Source organism: Rattus norvegicus, chromosome 11, assembly GCF_021556685.1.
Source record: "Rattus norvegicus strain SHRSP/BbbUtx chromosome 11, alternate assembly SHRSP_T2T, whole genome shotgun sequence".
NCBI classification, from domain to species: domain Eukaryota; kingdom Metazoa; phylum Chordata; class Mammalia; order Rodentia; family Muridae; genus Rattus; species Rattus norvegicus.
In genome coordinates, this window is record NC_141544.1 from 81,674,506 (window position 1) to 81,695,545 (window position 21,040).

Sequence of the window (21,040 nt, forward strand, 5' to 3'; positions counted from 1 at the left end):
AAATAGAATAAAATAAAAAAGTAATGCCATAATTATTTTAACACAATGAATAAAATTGCTTGGTCTTATTTATAGCCAATAGATTCCTCTTGTGTCCCTAAATTAGTTAGTCCCCACTATTGTCTTCACTGTCTCAGACAGTGTGTGGCCAAGGCTGGTTAAAAACCTGCTACAGAGCTTAGGTGGCCTGGATCCCCAGGACTCCCAAGCCCATCCTATGCATCTATCAGCCATTTTGCCTGATGAAATGCTTGGGGAACAAAGGTTTTCTCAAAAAGTTCCAACCAACAGACAAAGACAGACCTACCAACTGATGAACTCTACCAGGGAGAGGGACAGGAGGGTAGATTCAGCTCAGTAATAGTGTTTACCTAAAACATACAAGTCTTGGGTTCCAACCCAGTACTGCAAACAACAAAATGTCTCCTCTTACTGTTATGCACGATGGCACATGTCTAGAGTTGCAGCAAAAGGAGGCAGAGGCAGGAGAATCAGAAGTTCACGGCCAGCTTTGACTACAGATCGAGTCTGAGGTGAGCTTGGGTTCTCGCAGTGATATCTCAACAAAACCCAACCAACCAACTCAAAATAACAACAACAAAACCCCCAAAAGTCCAATTTTTTAAATTCACCTGAATTCAGAAAACATTTACTGGATGTGCAGTTTATGCAATTCATTCACATGTAAGACTATTGTAAGGGAAAAGTGTAAGACGGTCCCCATTCTCAGTAAGCTTAAGTTTTTAGAAAAACATAAATAACTTGCAAATAGCAAGCAAATGAACAAGTATAATAGAGGAATGGCAATTTGGTTCTGTTCTTCTCTAGCAAAGCCATTCATAATTCTCTCTATTCTGACTCACCAACTCTATTATAAGTTTCACTATTTCCAAAAACACCTTCAAACAGCCTCAAATTAACTCATAAACATCATACTGTGTTAATAGCACAACAAACAATGTAAGTATGAGAAAACATTAAATTCTTATTAAGTGTCAAAGGTGACTAAAAACTAACAATATACTCATTCAAAAAAGTACCTGGCACCAGGAAGATGGCTCCATAAATAAAGGCAGCTACCATCAGGCCAGATGGCCCAAGTTTATTACCAGGACCCAAATGGTAAAAGAAGGCGGCTGATTCTCCACAAGCTATTCTGATTTCCACACTCATACTGTGGTGTGCAAACCTAGACACACAGACACACAGACAGCCGCGCATGCGTGCGCACACGCACACACAAGTATTTAAACAAAGAGGTATCTAAACTCAGCTGGGTGTAGTGGCACACACTTGTGATCCCACTTGACAGAATGAGGCAGGAGGGCTGCTGTACTCTTTAAGGCCAGCCTTGGCTACATAGTGCTACTCTATCTCAAGAAAGACAGAGGATGAAAGGAAGGAAGGAAAGGAAAGGATGGAAAATTCTCTAGTCCCAAAACCCAGTGTTATTGTGATGACAAAGAAACTAAACTGTCAACAACTAAAGCTAAAAGCTAATTCCAATCATTTTATCAAATTACATTAACCATAACTGTATTGATATAATTAGTTTTTCCTAAATCAATGAAGGAAATATGATTTTTAAGGATCATCTTTCCTTCTTTCTTTTGTTCATTCTGGGTTTTGGGTTTTTTTTTTGTTGTTGTTGTTATTTTTTGTTTTGATTTTTCAAGTCATGGTTTCTCTCTATGTAGCACTGGCTGTTGTGAACTCTGTAGACCAAGCTGCCTTCAAAATCATAGAGATCCGAATGCCTCACTCAGCCTCCCAAGTATTGGGATAAAAGGCCTGCGCTAGCATGTCTGGCTTATTGGTCATTTCTTACACGATATATTATTTCTCCCATAAGTTGTCCTCTGGCCTAAATGCACAAAGCAACATGCATCCACATATACACAAAAACAAATATATGTAATTTAAAGCACTTCAAAGTGCCGTTTTCCTCTTGAGACTCATCTCCAACTGCAAACTAGCTCACTAAATTTAACAACACAAGGGCTTTGGGTGTAGTTCATGGTAGAGTGCTCCCTAGAATATGTAAGAACCTAGGTTTGATCCTCAATGCCAACTTATAAGATAAAAGACACTAAAAATTGTTTGTTAGTCATGCTCCGTCACTGAAGAAAAGTACCAACACCCCCCCCCCCAAAAAAAAAAACTAGAAAGAAAGGCTTTGGGAGATAAAGGGAGCAGAAAGAAAGGCTTTGGGAGAAGAGGGGTAGGTGGGAGACCATCCTTTCAGAGGTTTCACTCAGTCTGCGGTCACCTGGCCCTGTTGTTGCCAAGCCTGTCATGACAAACAGCACTGTGATGGAAGGGCGTGGAGGGGAAGCAGGCTGCCTCCGCTGCCTCCTGACATCCAGGCAAAGAAGTGGCTGCCACCCTTCAAATGCACACCTTTACTAACTGCCTTCTCCAACCCGGCCCTACCTCACCTAAACAACCCATTCAATTATGAATTTATTAGTGTCTAATCCTGACTTCATGACTCAATCACTTTCCACAGCTCTGCCGGCTGGCAAAACCAGGCCTTCTACATAGGAGCCCTTTGGGAGACACTATTTAAACCATAACACTAGGTTTAAACAAAGGTTTCATAGAAATAAGTGCTCACTGAGAACAAAATGAGAAAGACATTGTTTTCCCTTCACCTACTTTCCAGCAGCTATCTACAACCTCAAAACTTTGAGACTATATCCAATGAATTTGGTCAGGAGATTAGGGGCAAAAGAGGTGTTGATTTTGACAACTAGGGTAATTTCGCTAATGTTTCTTGTTTCTGAGACAAGGTTCCATTCAATATGTATCCCTGGCTGGCCCAGATAGAGTAGGCTGGCTTGGGACTCAGAGCTCTACCTCCCTCTACCTTGAAACTGCTGGGATGAAAAGTTACAATGCCCAACATACAAGAGTAATGTTTACTTAGAGTAATTTTAAATATAGCTGGAATTAATTTAAGACGAAGTCTCACTAGCCTGAAATTCATGATCCTCCTGCCTTATCTTCCAGATTGACAGATTACTAGTATATAACACAATTCTTGCCACAACTAAAAATTAAAAATAGGAAGACATATTATCTAAGTCCTCAAAGTTTTTTAATATGAAAGAAGCTCATGGCCCCTCCTACCTAGTGAGTAGACAGGGTAAACATTAGAAGAAAAAAGATCCATTACAATGAACTAATCATAATGAACTGCATCGTATTCTCTGGGGCTGGAGGACACATCAGCAGTTAAAAGCACTTACTGCCACCAATAGCAGCACTCCGGTGGCAGAGGCAGGTGGACCTCTGAGTTCAAGGCCAGCCTGGTCTACAGAGCAAGTTCCAGGAGAGCCAGAAATACACAGGAACCCCGTTTCAAAAAATAAAAAACAACAACAAAAAAAGAGCACTTGCTGCTCTTCCGGAAGACCCAGGTTTAATTCCCTGTGGTCACAACTCAAGTTTCAGCGGATCTGACCCCTCTTCTGCTTTCTACAAGCACCAGGCCGGCACCCATGTGGTAAACACTTATACACATAAAAATAAGTATTTTATCACTTAATGAAAGGAAACATTTCTTCCATGGCACTGTATATGTATATGTGTGAGATAATTATAGTGCACTGAGTTATTCTTACAACAACCCCATGAAAAGTGTTACAGTATTTCTAAATTAAAAAACTGAGCCAATGTCAGTTATTAGTTAAGTTGGTAGATACTCTATAAATCTGGTAAAGAAAAGAAAACCATATTCATGGAGAGCTTTGGGGCTGCTTGGCAGGAATCTGACATTGGGCCAGGACAAGGAAGTTAGCTCAGGCAGGAATCTGATTTGGGGCTAGAACAAAGTAGGCTTCAGGCAAGAGTATGACTTTGGGCCAGGACAGGGAAGTAGGCTCAGGTATCTTGGTCATCCTGATAAGCCCCTAGAAACAGTGGTCATGGGACTTTGTTTATTGCCTTGCTTATTACCTAACCTAGAACTGACATTACTTGCATGTAATTAAAATGGTATATAAGCAGATTGGGAAAATATAAACCCGCCTCACCCTGAGAATTGGCTAGGGTCACAGTATTGCTTAATTGTCTTTTTTCTTTTTAATCCTCACTCCTGCCCTGGAGAACCTGTTGACTGTCTGAGCTGGTTTGGTCACATATTCTAAAATGTTGGGGGGGGGGGCTGGGGGAAGGGCCCTCACTATGCCACCCTGGCTGGCCTGGAACTTGCCTCAAACTCAGAGATCTATCTGCCTGACTCAGGTTCTCTACTGGGATTATAGGACCTGGTAAGACTATCACAAACTCTAAGATTCTCGCTAAAAGACAACCACCTGACAGACTGACATACTTTCCTGAGGAAAGGACAGCCCTATTTCAGCTCTCCATAGCACTATTTTTCTACTTTCAAGAAGAAGCAGCCTCTTTAATTGATGTCCTATTTATCAAACGATACATACAAAGGGTATAGAGGGATGGCTCAGTTAGTAAAGTATTTACCCAACAAGCATGAAGACCCAAGTTCAATCCCCAGCACCCATACACAAAGCTGGGTACTGTGGCACAAGTCTGCAATTGCAGCAACGGGGAGGCAGGGAGGCAGACACAGGATCCCAGTCAGACTGGCCAGAAGATGGGCTTCAGGTTCAGTGAGACCCTGCCTCATAAAGGTAGACGGTGACTGAAGACACCAGATGTCAACTTCTGGCATCCACACACACTAAAAACATACAAAACAAAAGATGGCTCAGTGGGCAAAAGCCTGATGATCTGAGTTTAATCTCTGGAACCAATAGCAGAAGAGAACCAGTAACTCTTGGAGGTCCTCTGACCTCCACATAGGTGCTGCCACATGTATACATTTTGCACAGAGAGAGGGGAGAAACAGTATTTTTAAAGAAACACAAAACTATGAACTCCTAAAATGTACTGGCTGTGGAAATAGATGTTTAACAATTCCTGTAACATCTATAGATTGAAGCTCTAAAGTCAGACTGAAATCCTGACTTCTACTGACTACACCTCATACGACTCTGAACAAATCATGTCTCTACCTCAGATTCCTGCAAATGAGAATTACAATAAGAGTACACAGTACACACACACACACACACACACACACACACACACACTCTCTCTCTCTCTCTCTCTCTCTCTCTATTATATATAGTGCAGGTGTGTCTAAAAGACAGAGCCTTTAATTCTAGAGGCAGTTAGGTAATTCTCTGTGAGTTTGAGGTCACTCTGGTCTACAGGTCATCCTGGTTGCAGGCCAACCAGGGATACATAGTAAGACCTTGTCTCAGAAAATAAGACAGACAGACATAGCATTTACTGTCCACCAAATATTGCTCCAAGCAGTTTTCATTTGCCTATTGATCCATTTAATATAGCAATTCTGTGAGGTAGTTGCTATCGCCTCTTTTAGGCTTTTATTTTTAATAATGTGTATATGACTGTGGATTTGTGCATGTGAACACAGTGGCTATGGACACCAGGAGAGAATGGGATCTCTGGAACTGGAGTTAGGTTGTGAGCCAAGCTGCCAAAAGTAGGTACTGGGAACAAACTTTGGGTCTTTGCAAGAACAGAATGTGTTCTTAACCACTAAGGTATCTCTCTCACTCCTACTTTCACCTTTTTAGACAATTTGTCCATAGTCACAGGGCTAGTAAATGTCAGAAGCAGGGTGCTCATGAAATAATATGTCTCTACATACTTATCACTAGGAGTACAGCCCTTGTGAGGTTATTAGGACATTAAATTATATTAAATGTTTAGTTTACTATCTAATAAACATTTATACTAATTCATGACTTTCATTCAAATGCTGTCTTTTTTTATTTATTTATTTATTTATTTGAGTTCATTATTGATTAGCCAATGGTATCAGACTAAAGACCAAACTTATTTTTTGATAATTTACGAGTTTAAATAATAGGTTCTGACTTAAGGTAACCCCAGAAACCAAGAAAGAGTTCTTAACCGTTGATCAAAAACTTTCCAAGTAACAGAAGAAATAACACGAATATAAAGAAATAACAAGAGTTTCCAGGTCCAGCATGACCCTGAATAACATCCTCAGAACAGGTTACATCTAAGTTCTATAGTCCCTAAGCCATCAAAGCAGCCAGCCCCTCCTTCCTACTCCAGCCTAGGGACACTGTAAGATGCCCCGACAGGAGCAGTCAAAATGCAGACACCTCTTCGCCTCCTCGGCCTAGAAATGTCACAGGCGCTGTAGCGGTGGCTCGCCTCGTCTCCTTTCCCCCCTCAGCCTAGAGCCTAGAGGTGGAAAAGGAAATGGCCATGAAATACAGCTGCAGGAGCTGCAGCAGTCTACAGCTACTTTCCAGCCTCTCTGAGATGGCGCCTCAGCCAAAGGGGCTGTGGTCAGGAAAGACTTCCTATCCTAACCCATGGTCCCCAAGGGTTGAAAACCTACCAATCCCTGAGCTTCCCACAAAAACTAACCAATCCCTGAATAGGAAAACCCACCAATCCTTATTCTGGAAATCTCTGTCGTGAAAAGCTCTGCCCCCTAAGAAACCCTATATAAACTCTGCCTTTTGTCCAATTCCCTGTGTCCTATCTTGGGAGCAGAGGGCAGTCATCCCTGGATCCTCCAATAAATCTCTTGTGAGGTGTGACTGATAAGCAGCCTAGAAGCAATGAAGAGAAGAAGGGAAGAAATGGAGTAGAGCTGAGAGTTCTCAGCTCAGCTGGGAATACCCTCCCCGGGGAGCTGCAAAGGCTTCCTTTCAGAGCTGTGTGGTTCCTGGGCACAAGTGTGCCCTTCCACTGGGACACCTTCTCTCCTCTGAGCTGTATGGCTACCAAAGCCCAGGATACCCTTCCATTCGAAAAGAAACACAAGCTCGGTACTAAGTTATTTTAAATTTTCAAAAAGGGGTGGTGTGGTGAGAAAAGAGCCGGAAAGAGGAAAAAGCAAGACAGCACTGATCCCATTCAATACCATAACTTGACTCTACAAAAATGGAATTACTTTTGGATCTGCTAAGCCAAAGCAAACAGAAGCCTTCTGGATCTGAATTTTTTTTCCGGGAAAAAAAAAAAACCCTCATGCTTTTTTTTTTACATAGTCAGCAGCAAACCACGGCATCCTTTTTATGTATACTGGACCCCATGTTCTACCTGACACTTTATCAATCTGCGTACATCTCTCCCTCCCCACCCCCAACTGGCTAACTTTGAAACCCGGTTAGGGAACACGCTTCAGTAAACACCTAATCCAACACAGTAATACGGTTCTCGCTTAACGACCCCTCTAAGTGGCCGTTCTGGGACCGCGTCCGGGTCCCCAGGCGTTACCAGGGGGGCGCCAGTTGGAAATCGCCGGTGCCCAGCGCACTTCTGGGCACTTCTTGTCACACCAGACAAGCCATTCTCGCAGCTGCTGGCTTTAGTCATTTGCAGCCCCAGCCTGGTTCTAAGACCTTTTATAAGGAAAAGCCCCGTGTGGGTGAGCACACGCCGGCCCGGGGTGGCCCCAGAGACCACGTCCCGCGGGGTAAGAAGACAGCACCCACCGACCCTGCGGACCGCCCGGCCCGGCCAGTTCTTGTTACGACGACTCCCTACCCCAGGGTGGGACACGCCGGGGTCGCTCCCGTCCCACCTCCGGGGGTCCCCGCCGGTTCCGCCCACGCGCGACCAAACCCGACAGACAACCGCGACCAACCGCCCCTTCCCCCACCGAGGCTCCCGCCCCCTCCCCCACCACGCCGCGGCCACCCCGGTCCCTCACCCAGGGACATATCGATTTTGTCGAGGTTCTCATTGCTTCGTGCTTTCGGCGCCGGCGGCGTGGTCGCCGTGGCTCCCACCAACCGGGTGCCAAACCGGTTCATGACTGGGGATGCGGCGTCGGAGCAGTCAGCCGGGAAGGCCACAGTCGCAGGCCCGCCGCCTCCCACTCACGCACGCAGACTAGCTGCAGCGCAGAGCGCGCACGCGCGCCGCCGGCGCCCTCGCCCTCCCACCCACAGCAGCGGGCGGGGAGAGAAACTACCGAGACGAACTGCGGGCCAGAGCGGCCCACGCGAAACTGACGCCTAGCGGCCCTCGCCGGTGCGGGGCGACGTACTAGAGCCTCAGCCTCGGGCGTCGGGAGTAGCCTCTATCCTAGCGCCTCGACGGTCCACATCATTGGCAGCACCTCCGAAACCGAGTCTGAAACGCAAGCCTGGCACTGCTGTTCGGGCCTGTCCTGCTGCGGAAAGGCCCGGCACGCCCCTCTGCAGTGCAGCCTTGGGAGGCTGGGACCCCTGTGAGAGTAGATTGCAGCGATGGGTCCCAGCCCCCCTGTCCCTGAGTTGCCACGTCTGATAGCAAAGGCTGCAGTGACAGTTCTTGAGTCACCTTAACAATAAAAGTAAATGTTAATGTATCTGCACCATGTCTCAATCGGCACTCTATAAACATTTGGCACGGTACTAGCTACCTTCTTAGTAAGACCTCATCTTCCCTTGGGAGGGTAAGTACTTCTGTTTATTTGGCTGCGTTTTTCTATTACTCAATTGAGTTGTGATTCCTGCTTAATAATTCGTATCCCCTTTATGAAATGTTATATCTCCCTCCTTTTTTACTTTATTCTCCCACAACGCACTTGCGTGGAAGCATGCCTGTTATTCCATCCCCCACATAACTGCTCAAAACCATCTCAGACATTTTCATCTAAGGAAGAAACATCGTCAAATGTTATGTTGGTGTAGAAATCTCTACCACCATTTTCTCCACTTCCTAAAATTTCTTTCGGAGAGACCCGAGCGAGCTTTGTGGCAACCCAAGGAATCTGAAAGCCACATTATCCTATATTTAATTTAGTATTGTCACAATCCGTGTGGTTTGCAAATTCAGCAGCTGTGACACATTTTACTATTTTTTGCTTTGGAGCTTCCATAATTTAAAATACTTCTCATCTTGTACAATTGCATCTATTAATAGCGTATTTTCTAACTTTTACCAGCCAAAACCTGGTTGTATCACATCTACCCATTTTAGTAAAGATTGTGATAGTTACTGATCAATCTTAAAAATAAGACTACATGCTAATGCTTCTTATAATATGGTTAAAACAAAAAGCTATTCTAAGTTGTGATGCCATACAAAGGCATGACGTTTTGGGGTGTTTGATGAACCATAGTAGACTCATTTTGAGGAAACCTGTAATTTTCTATTGAGACTTTGAGAAATACAATTCCTTATTCTCAAAAGTCAGCTAGAGCCAAGAGTGGTTTCCAGTGCCTTTTATTGCAGTACTCAGGAGGCAAAAACGGATGAATTCCTGTAAGTTGGAAGCCAGCCAGATCATAGTTCCAGGACAATCAGGGCTATGTAAAGATCACCTGTCTCAAAAACAACAACAAAAGTCAAGCTGTTTTCCTTTCCTGTGGCAAAAAATACAACTGTATGTGGTCAGTTAACATAGCACACACCTATGAAGGTGTACAAAACCTAATGGTAAAAAGTTTGAATTCAGCAAGATTCAACAATAAAATCTGTTATAGCCGTAGCCTGATGCTCTTGCCACAAGGTCCTTGAGTTTGCTATATTATTCTCTAACCCCCTTAAACTGCTATGACTGGAGAAGCTAGATTGTAAAGAAGAATGTGGATGAGGCCAGGCATGGTAGAGCACTTCTTTGATCTTAGCCCTCAGAAAGCAGAGGCAGGTGGATCTCTGAGAATTCCATACCAACCAGAGCTCCATAGTGAGACTGTGTCTCAGAACAACAAAACCCAAAACAAACAACCAAACAAAAAAGCTTCTAAGGTTCCTGGGTTTATTGAGCAGTACATTTATCACTCCCTTGAGTCATTTGTTATATTGCCTCATGAAATGCTATAGGCCTGAGTCTGCATAGATCGTCCTAAGATTCTTCACAATCCTGAGTTGGGTGGCGGTGGTGCACAACTTGAATCCCAGCACTCAGGAGGCAGAGACAGACAGATCTCTGTGAGTTTGAGGCCAGAAACCCTATCTTAACATTTCTGAGATCTGAGATCCTCGAAGCACAAGTTATTTCTCCCTGCATTAGACCTCTGTCATTAGTTATAACCCTGCACTCTGTCATTTTGTAGGAGTAAACTATAGAGAAGAATGATAGGCGCTCTCTCTCGCTCTCTCTCTCTCCCTCTCTCTCTCTCTCTCTCTCTCTCTCTCTCCTCTCTTTCTATCTAACAGGAGGGTGGAACTCCCTATGCAATCAGCCTGGTCTCTTGTTCACAAAAACCTGCCTTCATAGTGCCAAGGGTGCACTAACATAGCCAGCCTGGAAATTCCGGTTATGTTTATAAGTTATTTATTAAATATATATGTATGTGGTATATGTGTATGTAACATGTAACATGCCATGTGTGGAGTCAGAGGACAACTTGTGGGAGTCCATTCTCTCTTTCTACCATGTAGAGATCACACTCTTATTGTCAGGCTTGGCAGCAAGCACCCTTACCCACTGAGCCATCCTACCAGCCCATCTTGTTTCTAATCTATATATAAAAAAATTAATGCATTTAGGTTGTGAAAGAATGCATTTGATATAACAAAACAGGTGTGTTTAGAGTTTGGAATTTTGTTTTTTTTAAATTCAGGTATGTATAGAACAAATAACAAATATTCCAATATATAAAAACTTCATTGCAACAATATAGTAAATTCTACTCTTTGTCCCCGCCTTTTCTCAAAACTGAAGCCTGATTCCAAACCTTTTAGTTTTTGGAATGTTCCTCGGTATCTCATCAAGCATTCCTTCTTGTTTTATTTGGAATTTCAAGTTTCCCAAGAGCTAAGGTCTCAGAGATTCAGAGACTCAGATTTCAAAAGATACAGGAATAAAGCATTGTGGTAATGCTATGTCTGTACATAGGTCACACACAAAGCAAAACAAACATAACTCTGCTCTCTGTCCCACACACTGCTCGTTCTGGACATTTCATACAAGCAGGAACATATAATACATGATCATTTGTGTCCAGCTTCTTTCCCCAAAGATTTTCTAGGTTTGCTCATATTTTAACAATAAGCCCAACTCAACAGGAGTTAATGCTGGACTAGTATTCCATTGCATGGATGTCCTATGTTTCCTTTATCAGTTGGTAAACAGTTGGGTTGTTTCGCTTTTTGGTTACTATGAATAGTATGCCATGAACGTCCATCTATGGGTTTGGTGTGGACATAGGAAGTGAGGACTTCTTAGAAACTTCCTAGATACAGATTGCTGGGCCGTATGGCAGCATGTTAACTGTAAGCAACGGGCAGATTGATTTTCACAGCCTACGTTGTATTACCATCAACAGCATGTGAAGGCACCAGTATTTGCACATGTTCCACACACTCATTAATAATTGCTAGTATTCTTGTGAAGAAGTCTGACTTTGTACGTGTGGATCCGTTAAAGTTTAAATATGAAGTTGTGTTCAGAGCTGTGGTCTGTCAGTACAAACATTACCACAAAGACTGGACTTGGAAGTAGTCTATCTAAATCAATTAGATGGTATAGTCAAAATGATCTTAAGCTGACTTTGGAATTACAGATCTGAATTAATATGGATTTCAGATAAGCAAGGACATGATATGTCACATGTTTCAGATAGACAGCAATTTTTACTATTTGTATCTGATGTAGTATTTAAGATCATATATTATATGTGGGTGGGTGTTCAGTGTGATGTGTTTGTGCGCACACACATGTATGGGTAGGAGTTGAGTGCCAGACATTGTACTAGGCTCAGAGGATCAGCAGTAAAGAAAAAAAAATTGTATCTCTTATCTTTGCTCAGCTTAAAGAGCAAATGGTATTTTTTTGGCACCTTACGGGCTTTCCGCTGTACAAGTTGTGCGAAGTTATGAGGCCCTGTATCCGTATGGTTTGCTGTTTATCCCAGAGAGCCTGTAACAACACCTGGCGCACAGGGACTATTGCTTTCTACCATCTATTATGTTCATGTATGCACACAGATGTGCGGAGGCTGGAGATCAACCTCTGGTCTACTTCCTCATGAGCCGTCTAACTTGGTTTTAGCTTTATTATTTAATCAAGAATCTCGTACTTGGGTACCCCATATCTGTCTGCAGCATTCCCACTCTCCCTCTTCCTGCTTGAGACATGGGCTCTGACATGGGACCCTGAACTCACCGACGATGCTAGGCCGTCTGGCCAGAGGCCCCAGGAATCTATCTGCTTTTGGAGTAGCACCATACCTGACTCTTAGGTGAGCGCAGAAGATGGAACTTGGGTTTTCTCAGGGCCTCATATATGCTGCCACTGAGTTGCCAACTGAGCTTTGATTTTGACTCCAGGGAACTCTAGTGCCATGCTTTAATTAGTAGTGCAACATCTTTACCTTGTTCTCAACCCCAGAGGGAAAACATTCTGATTTGGGGGTGGGGGGCTTTCTCTTTCTTCTTTCCTTCCCTCCTTTCTTCCTTTCTTCTTTTTTTTTCTTTTCTTTTTTTCGGAGCTGGGGATCGAACCCAGGGCCTTGTGCTTGCTAGGCAAGCTCTCTACCACTGAGCTAAATCCCCAACCCCTCTTCCTTTCTTCTTAAACTTATTTTTATGTATTTTAATGTGCATATGTGGAGGTTAGAGAGTAACTTGCAGGAGCTGGTTCTCTCTTTCCCCATGTAGGTCCGGGAGATCAAACCTAGGTCAGGCTTGGTAGCAAGCATCTTTATTTGCTAAGTCATCTCACTGTCTCAAGCATTCCGATTTTAGCCCTTAAACAAGACATACTTTTTATGCTTTTTATTAATATCGCAATTATTTGTTTTTGGTTTGTTGAATTTTGATTGAGTGTTGAACTCTATTTAATGCTTTTGCTGAATGAAGTGAGATAATCAAATGGTTATTTTAACTTCTTATTGACATGGTAGAGAGATTTTTCATTTCCTTTTTTGTTTTTTCTTTTTATTTTATGTACGTTGGTGTTTTGTCTGCATTGTGTACAGGTGTCAGATCCCTGGAGTTAGAGATTTGTAAACTGCTCTGTGGGTGCTGGGAATTGAAACCCAGTCCTCTGGAAGAGCAGTCTTAACCACTGAGCCATCTCTCCAACCCTTTTATTTTTATTTTTGATGCACAGTGAAATTTATTTTTATTTTTAATCATGCATATGTGCATGGGTGTCCCTGTGTGTGAATGTAGCGTCCACAGAGGCCAGAAGGTGGTGTTGGAACTGGAGTTAGAGAGTTGTGAGTCATCTGACGTGGGTGCCAGGAACCAAACTCGTGTCCTCTGAAAGGGAGGTGTGTGCTCTTAACCTTTGAACTATCTCTCCAGACCTAGATATTGCATTTCTTAGATAAATGTATATAGCCGTTTTGTATCATCTTCGTTGTTGTTGTTGTTGTTTTGTTTTGTTTTGTTTTGTTTTGTTTCGTTGTGACAGGGTTTCTCTGTGTGGCTCTGGATGTCCCGGAACTCTCTTGGTAGACCAGACTGGCCTGGAACTCACAGAGATCCAATTGTCTTTGTCTCCTGCATGCTGGGATTAAAGGCATGAGCCACCACTACCCAGCTTCATCTTTTTAGAATATGCTATTGTATTTAATTTGAAATGTATTGCAAAGGTTTTTCTTTTCTTTTCTTTTTGGAGACAAGGTATTATTTTCTGTGTAGGTCAGCTCACAATCCTCCTGCTTCAGCCCCTTGACTGATAGAATTATAGGTCTCTGATATCACATCCGGCTTGGACTTTGTCTTCTCTTGAATGAAACTAGTTTTTGTTTGTTTGTCTGCCTGTCTGTCTGTTTGTTTGCTTGCTTGCTTGACACCGTTTCTCTTATATAGCCCAAACCAGCCTTGAACTCAACACGTAGTCAAGGATGAACTTGAGCTTCTCACCCTCTGCCTCTCCAGTTTGGAGGTTACAGATATCCACCACTAGGTCCCCTTTACCTGGTGCTGGAGAGTGAACCTAGGGGCTCCCAGCCTGGAGCTCCGGCCCCAGCCCAGGAGTCGTTTGTTTTCTTTAGTTTTAATGGACTTATTCTCGTCTTCTTCCTCCCTCTCGCTTGCATATCTAGGCCATCACAGAACAATGCTGATTCTCTCACCTTCGCATTGCTGTAATCAACCTTGTTCTTCCAGCCCTGCTCTAGTTTAGGCCTGGGCTTGCAAATTAGCAACCATAGAGCGGCCTTCAGCGGAGCGTCAAGCATCCCTTGGTCTGAACCATAGTCTGCCAACATTTAGAAAGGTAGTTAATTATACCTTTGGGGGCAGATGCTAGCTTGTTTTTTAGAAAGAAAATGATATGATATTAGTTGGCAACTCAAAGCCCCAGTGTTCATTTGACAACACCCCGTTACATCTAAGGTGAGGCTCCCTTCTTGGAAAAAGGCTGACACAGTCCAGCTCAGAATTTCTGCCAGTCTCTTGTTTCTTGCAGCTGACTTGTCTTACTCTTGGCTATCGCACACAGACTCTTCTAGGGATCTCTAATCTGTATTTCCCTCTTACCTCTGACGAGATACCCACCCTATCCCTTTTCCACATTGTCAAACTTAGCTTTCTAAGCACATTTGCCACATCCTCTCATTGGTACATCCTTGATAAAGCTCACTGCTCTATGGCTTAAGATTTGAATTCCTTAACATGGCATCTCATAACCTGGTCTTATTTGCATGAGATACCCACATCATGCATCTCACGCCTTCTTTGCTTTAAAACTTCTTTAAAACAGTTGTGTGTGTGTATGTGTGTGTGTGTGTGTGTGTGTGTGTGTGTGTGTGTGTGTGTGTGTGTGTGCGCGCGTGCGCATGCATTCAGGAAAAGGAGAGAGTTGATTCTCTCCTTCCACCATGGTGGTCCGTGGCTTGAACTCTGGTAGTCAGTCTTGGTAGCAAGCTTCCTTACTTACTGAACCATCTTGCCCTCTCTCAGTTTGGATTACTAAGAAGCAGCAGTTTCTAAAACAGCTATTTTATTAATACCTGTCAGAGCTGTTTTGTCCATCTTCCTCTCCTCCTTGTTAAACTCTTATCCTAGAAACTGCTGTGTCCAGCTTTGGTAGTGTATGCTTATAATCTCAGCACTCTGGAGGCCAACCTGTGCTACAATACCAAAACAGAGTGGAAAATTGGCTCAGGGGTTGAGAACTATCTACTCTTGCAGAGGGTCCCTGTTCCCGTGCTTTTATGAGCTCCTATAAGCACGTGATATACATACATACACTCAGGTACACACATATACATTTAAGAATATTTAAAAACAAAACAAAACAAAACAGTAACCTGTACCCTGACATCACTCCTGCAGGAGACCTTCTCTCAAAGCCTTTCTACTGCTCTTTTCTGGTTCAGTTTGTGATCTCTTGTTGTAAATGCTTGGAGTCTCCCAACATCAAGAAGTGTTAAATCAGGAATGGATTAAAGTGAAGTTAATAGAATTAGGATTATATCAGCTTTATTGTCTAGCTTAACTTCCGACAGAGTCTAATTTCCTGATTAAAGTGTGACAGAAGTTTGCCCTCGAATTCCAGATTGTCGTTCATGGAGCTTTCAATCCAGGTTCCCAGCCCAGACAAACTCGCCTAGGGCGCAGCTGTCGTCTGTGTACAGTGGTTAGGTGATCCTGGGATTGGATAGAGCAGTGCATGCCGGGAGAAGGATGGTCTTCGAAGGGCTTTTTGGGAATTGTAGTTCTTGGAGCCGGAAGTGGGGGTGGCAGGGGTAGAACGGCAGCTGAGGCAGCAATCCTTGACTCTGTCGCTGTCAGGGTGTAGTGCATGGTTCTGAGCCCACCAGCCAGGTGCCTCCCCTCTCTTGAGGGTGCTCCGGGTGCCCTGGCTGTCGAAGCGGCCTGGAGCCTCTCTTCGGCCCCGAGACGGCCTTACAGTCCGGATGCGTCCGGAGGGCGCGGGAATGGATCTTGGCGGCGGCGGGGAACGCCTGCCGGAGGAGAGCAGGTGGGCTGGGAGAGGCTATCAGTCGGGGCTGTTGGGTGTGCGGGAGCGCTGGGAGACTTGGCAGGGCAGGGATGACACGCAGTGCGGAGCGCGGCAGACCATAGAGCTACTGCTGTAAGTGACTTGTTTGGAAAGAATTTCCAAGAGGAGGGACTGGCAGGGCGTGTATAAGGACGAGGGAGAAGATGAATTTAGGGACGGTGAGCCAGGGTGGGTATGATTCTTTGAGGGCGAGGAAAGAATGAAGAAGCTAAAATCCAAGACTGCCGGAGGAGAGAGGAGGACATTGAGAGCCTGAGAGAAAGGACTGAGGTGCTGTAGTGAGATTTTATAGGCCAAAGTCTATAGATAAGAGCAGAAACAAGATTGGTGCCCTGCGTTAAAACTTGTGGTGATAACCCAGACCAATTTTAAGAGGGTGCTGTAAATTACACTGGGAGCTGAGGTTTTTAGATTACAATGGCTCAGCAAGGTTAGGAAGGGATGAATGTGGGTGAGGAGGAGAGGCAGGCCTGTGGGTGAAAAGCCACTGATTTCACTGGGTGTGGGCTTGCTGAAGGGACAGAAATTGTGTGCATGTCCTTTGTCAGTGAGATCCTGATACCCTGAGAGGACCTCCATCATTTCCTTTTCATCTTCATCCCTTTGCTGCTTCTCCACAATGCAAACTAAGTAAGCTCAAGTTTATGTGGAATTATTGTCAGAAACCCTTAGCTTCTAGAAATAGGGGGATTTAAGATTTATTTTCCTTTTTTTTGTTTGTTTGTTTAAACAATTACACTTATTTGTGTGCGTGTGTGTGTGTGTGTGTGCGCGCGTGAGCGTGTGAGATTAGAGGACAACTTGGAGGAGGCAGTTCTCTCCATCCACCATGTAGATTCTGAGAATAGAACTCAGGTGTCAGACTTGGCAGCAAGCATCTTTACCCAGAGCCATTTCACCAGCCAAGATTACAGTTAAAATAAAAACAAACCTACTTTAGCCCCACCATCCTCTGGACTCTGTAAAGGTGTCTCCTACTCAGGATTGCTTGTGATTCCCAGGAGAGCACTTGCCTAGCATGCAGGCAGCCCTGGGCTCCATCCTCAGCATCACAGCAGAAGCGGGTCTCAGCCTCTTCGGAGGATGTAGAAGCAGAGACGCAGTAGAAATGTGGCCTAAGGGAGTCTTTCTTGAGACTTAGAAATAGGTTTGGTTACAATGATGGTCTCCTGAACAGGTGAAGTCCCATGACTAGAAACAAAATAATTTACCTCAAAATATTTTTAGGGGAGAATGGAAAAGTGCTTGTGTGAAGATATTTCTGCTGTGATGTACTTTCTTGTGTACAAAGTAGCCTGTGGCCTACTGAATTAGTCAAACATGGAGTTCTTGCCTGAGGTCTATGGATGGTGTATACTAAATGAAACTGGATGCCTTACTTCCCTTTTCTACACTTTAGTTTCTGCTTTTGTATATTTGACTATTTCTTTTTCTCCAGATGTCTGTGAGGTGTCTTATGTAAATGGTCCTCTGTAGCTGCTAAGCAAGCTTTAGGGCTATTTTGATTTTCTTGTGCTGTTCTGTGTGGAGCGGCATCAGTCAGTCATCCATTACTTCTTTCTCGTACACCAGACACTGTTTTGACAGCATTGCGAAGGCTAAGCTGTTGAACATCTTAGCAGTTGTGTGAGGTAGCCACTATACCTATGGTCATTTCCCTGATGAGGAAGCAGAGACACAGATGCCATCATCACTCGGTGAATCTCTGGTAGAACTGAGACCCCCCCCCCCCATTACTTTTACCCTCTACATTCTGCTGCTGCCCCTCATGATGATAGCGGCCAATGTACACAGTAGTGTTCTGTTTTTACTGTTCTGTGCCTCATTTAGGGGGCAGGACAGCTCCTTTGCAGATATATTTTTCTGTCAATTACCCCTTTTATACCTGCCTCTTAACTTGAGTGCTTTAGTTTAAGCAACTCCAGCACACACACACACACACACACACACAGTCACTCGCTCAAACTGTTGTTGTAAGGCTACTCTCTGCTGGCGGTTAATTAGTTCAGAATGTGTGTTTAGTGAAGCTTCATGGTACTGATGGCCTCCTTAGCTCCAGATAGACACTGGTAAACACATGCCTTATGTTTGAGAATTGAGGCATTGTGGCCAGACCCCTGCAAACATAATCTTTTTATGGTCACTACAACACACAATTCAAAATGTCATCTTAGTGAGCTGACAGCATTTGTCACGAATGAAGGATATACAGTTTTCCAAGCACTTAATAGGGAAATGTGCATAATTTAGCCCCACCACAAGCCTCTCTTCTGTTTTGATCTCAGTTAATAGCATCTTGCATTCAGTCAACCATGACAGAGCCTCACAGTGAAATTTCAGGTTTCTCTTTTCATTCCTTATATGCAAGGCTACAACTGAGTCCTAGCTTTGTGCTCGGCTTGCTCATCTCCACTGCCGTGGAGGCCCAGTGTCCTTCCCGCTGGAAGGTCATAAGAAGGAAGTAAAGCTAAGAGCTCAGGCTCCTCGAAGTATGCCTGCTATGTACTAAAGTACAAAGGGCTGCGTGCTTTGTCCGGTCTCCAGCTGCCGTGTGCTTGGAATGTTGTCCACAGGTTATCATGCAGGAGGGTAGCTTTTTCTTCCTAGTTTTCATGGCTGCTCTGGCCAAGTCGAGCTCATGGGAGATTGGGGTGTTGACCTAGCTCTTCACTTCACCCTAGAAGTGTAGTTACATCATAGGTTCCTGTACTGTTTTCCATGTAGCTAACTATCATACCAGAATCCCACTGTGCTTAAGAGTGGTACTTCTCTTTCCCTAGAGTTTCCGTAATTGTTTGGGAGTCGTCTGCAGGAGCTGTCATCTGAAGCAGCAGTCCTTTAATTACTGTTGTCAGCCTGGACTTTACTGAGCAGTACAGTCTACTTGAGAGCCAGGAGTTCAGCTCTACCCAGGGCTCAGCTTTCCTGGTGTAGTGGCCCACAGAGTCAGAATTAAATAGTCAGATACACTTTAGTGACTCCAAGCACTCAGTGGACCAGGCCTTCCCTCCTGTGTCCTTAGCCCCAGTCTGTAGCATTTTCCACTGTCAGCTAAGCCAGAGCCTCCCTGTCATACTTCTCTCTCCCGTGTCCAAGCACACATTCGTTTCTGTGAGTTCTTCCCTACTATTTCCTTGAATTCTTTTTTATTCATTTCCAGATATAATGGTTTATAGTCCTTTTTTAAGATCCAGGGCATAGTATTACTTTCAGGCACAGCCAAACCTTGGTGCAGATGGGTCCAAGTTTGTTGGTTTCCTTCCTAGTGAGACTTTGTATAGGGAAACCTTAGCAGCTCCAAGTCTGGAGATCTCAACAGCAGTAACAGAAAGGATGCAGTCCAGCAGCTCCAGCAGAAGCAGGCGTTCCCTGGACCGACTGACTGATGTTCCTACAGTCAGGATGTAGGGCGTGGCTCTCAGTTGGGCCTGGATTGTATTGGACTTAAATGATGGACCCTAGGGTGGGATGAACCCTTCCTAGAATTTCATTGACCAGAATAAGTGATAACGGTGATTCCCTTCTGGAGCGCAGCTGTTTTCAAAGGCCACGGGTTCCAGGCAGGTGCAGGCGCACGCTCACTTGCTGACAGGCTCTCACACCGGAGACTATTCCAGCAACTTAACTCATGTCCTCTCTGAACGTAGTCTCAGTCTAGGTCTATATTGCTGCCTCTTATTTAAATTCAGAAACAAAGTCACTACATAGTTGTTCAGAGATCTTCAGTGATCTGTATATAACAGTACGATTTTTTTCAACCATAGTGAAGGATGAAGTTTATCGTTTACAGGAAAATGGCTGCTACTGAAGGTAACTATAAGGTCAGTCTCAGGTTAATATCCCATGGCCTCTTGCTCTTATTTCATTCCTGTAGTTTATAGCTTCATGAGCTCATAGACAGACTGATGACCTGAGAGTGGAACGACACAGGGGACAGTGGGAAGGATGAGGAGGGGGTGCCTGGAGTGTGAGGTACCATGCCGAGCACATTATGTTCCTGCTCAGTCTTCTGTGATAACAACGGGTATTGAGTTGTATAGAACTCAGCAACTAAAGGGACGGAAAAACCCAACCCAGTGTTGAGTTTGTGCGTCCTTCCCTCTGAAGCTCAGTCCCAGGCTCAGTCACCTGGGCTTCTTTCAGCCGTCTCTGCACTCTCACAGTCTCTTCCTCTCTGCCTGAGGAGCTTAGTCAGCCTTCAGCAGGCCTTCCAGACCTCCTTCCCACCTCTCCCTCACAGCCTACCCTTTCTCTCCTTCCGTCCTCATCTCTTATCACTTCTTTTCCTCTCACCAAGGATTGGGATGCCAGGGGTTGGCGGTGCATAAGGATGTTGGTAAAGCAGGTGATGGCGGGATTCTTGAGCATTCATTCTGCACTGTGTAGCTTGATCATTTGTATCAAATACTTCCCACTCCAGCCCCTCCCCTACTCCCCTGTCTGCAAATACATCCTGGAAGCTTTCAGGGAAGTGTGTTAGGAGGCGTGAGGGGAAAGTGTCAGCCGATGGCAAGGGCTGTGCCTCAAGCACTTGTTTCTGTTGGTGACAGTTTTTCAGTTCTATGAGATGGATTTTTTTCTCTCTCTTTTTCTTCCTCCTCTTCCATATCCTTCTCTTTAATTTAATTATTTATTTTGGTTTTTCAAGACAGGATTTGTGTGTGTGTGTGTGTGTGTGTGTGTGTGTGTGTGTGTAGCCCTGGTTGTTCTAAAACTAGTCTGTAGACCAGGCTAGCCTCATAAACTCAGAGATCAGCCTGCCTCTGCTTCCCAAGTGCTGGGTCAGAAGGAGTACACCACTGCCATCACCAGCCAGCCTCACCCTGCTCTTGTAAAATCACTTCCTATGTATGTGTGTTTCATCAGCTTGTTGGGTTGATCACAGACGGTGTCATTGGCACAACTGTGTAGTAGCTATAGTAACGATAAGTATTACCAAGAAGACTGGTCTGTTGCTAGCATGGGGTCTAGGGATCCTAGCAAGCAATTGTAGTGAAGCAGATTACTTAATATCTCTGAGAAGAAGTTGAGCTAGCTAAACCTGAGTACCTGCGTGAGGTGATGAGAGATGTTCTACATAGA

The 21,040-nt window shown here is 44.3% G+C and overlaps 2 protein-coding genes across 8 annotated transcripts in view; one reads left to right on the forward strand and one right to left on the reverse strand.

Moving 5' to 3' along the window:
• Fyttd1 (forty-two-three domain containing 1) overlaps nucleotides 1-7,937 on the reverse strand; it is a 29,503-nt gene extending 21,566 nt beyond the window's left edge. For 2 of the 4 annotated variants that reach the window (XM_087576618.1, NM_001399283.1), the window contains 1 exon segment: nucleotides 7,754-7,937. In XM_087576618.1, the coding sequence (XP_087432744.1) occupies nucleotides 7,754-7,856 (103 nt within the window). In that variant the 5' untranslated portion in view covers nucleotides 7,857-7,937. 4 annotated transcript variants of the gene reach the window in all.
• Nucleotides 7,938-8,085: 148 nt separating this feature from the next.
• Rubcn (rubicon autophagy regulator) overlaps nucleotides 8,086-21,040 on the forward strand; it is a 56,704-nt gene continuing 43,749 nt past the window's right edge. For 2 of the 4 annotated variants that reach the window (XM_087576190.1, XM_087576191.1), the window contains exon 1: nucleotides 8,086-8,482. Coding sequence is in view for 2 of the 4 variants with exons in the window: in XM_087576189.1 (XP_087432315.1) it covers nucleotides 15,852-15,916 (65 nt within the window). In the remaining 2 variants the exon portion in view is untranslated. Of the gene's footprint in view, nucleotides 8,483-15,648; nucleotides 15,917-21,040 lie in introns of those variants that run through there. The other 2 variants (XM_087576189.1, NM_001427089.1) reach the window with 2 other exon arrangements.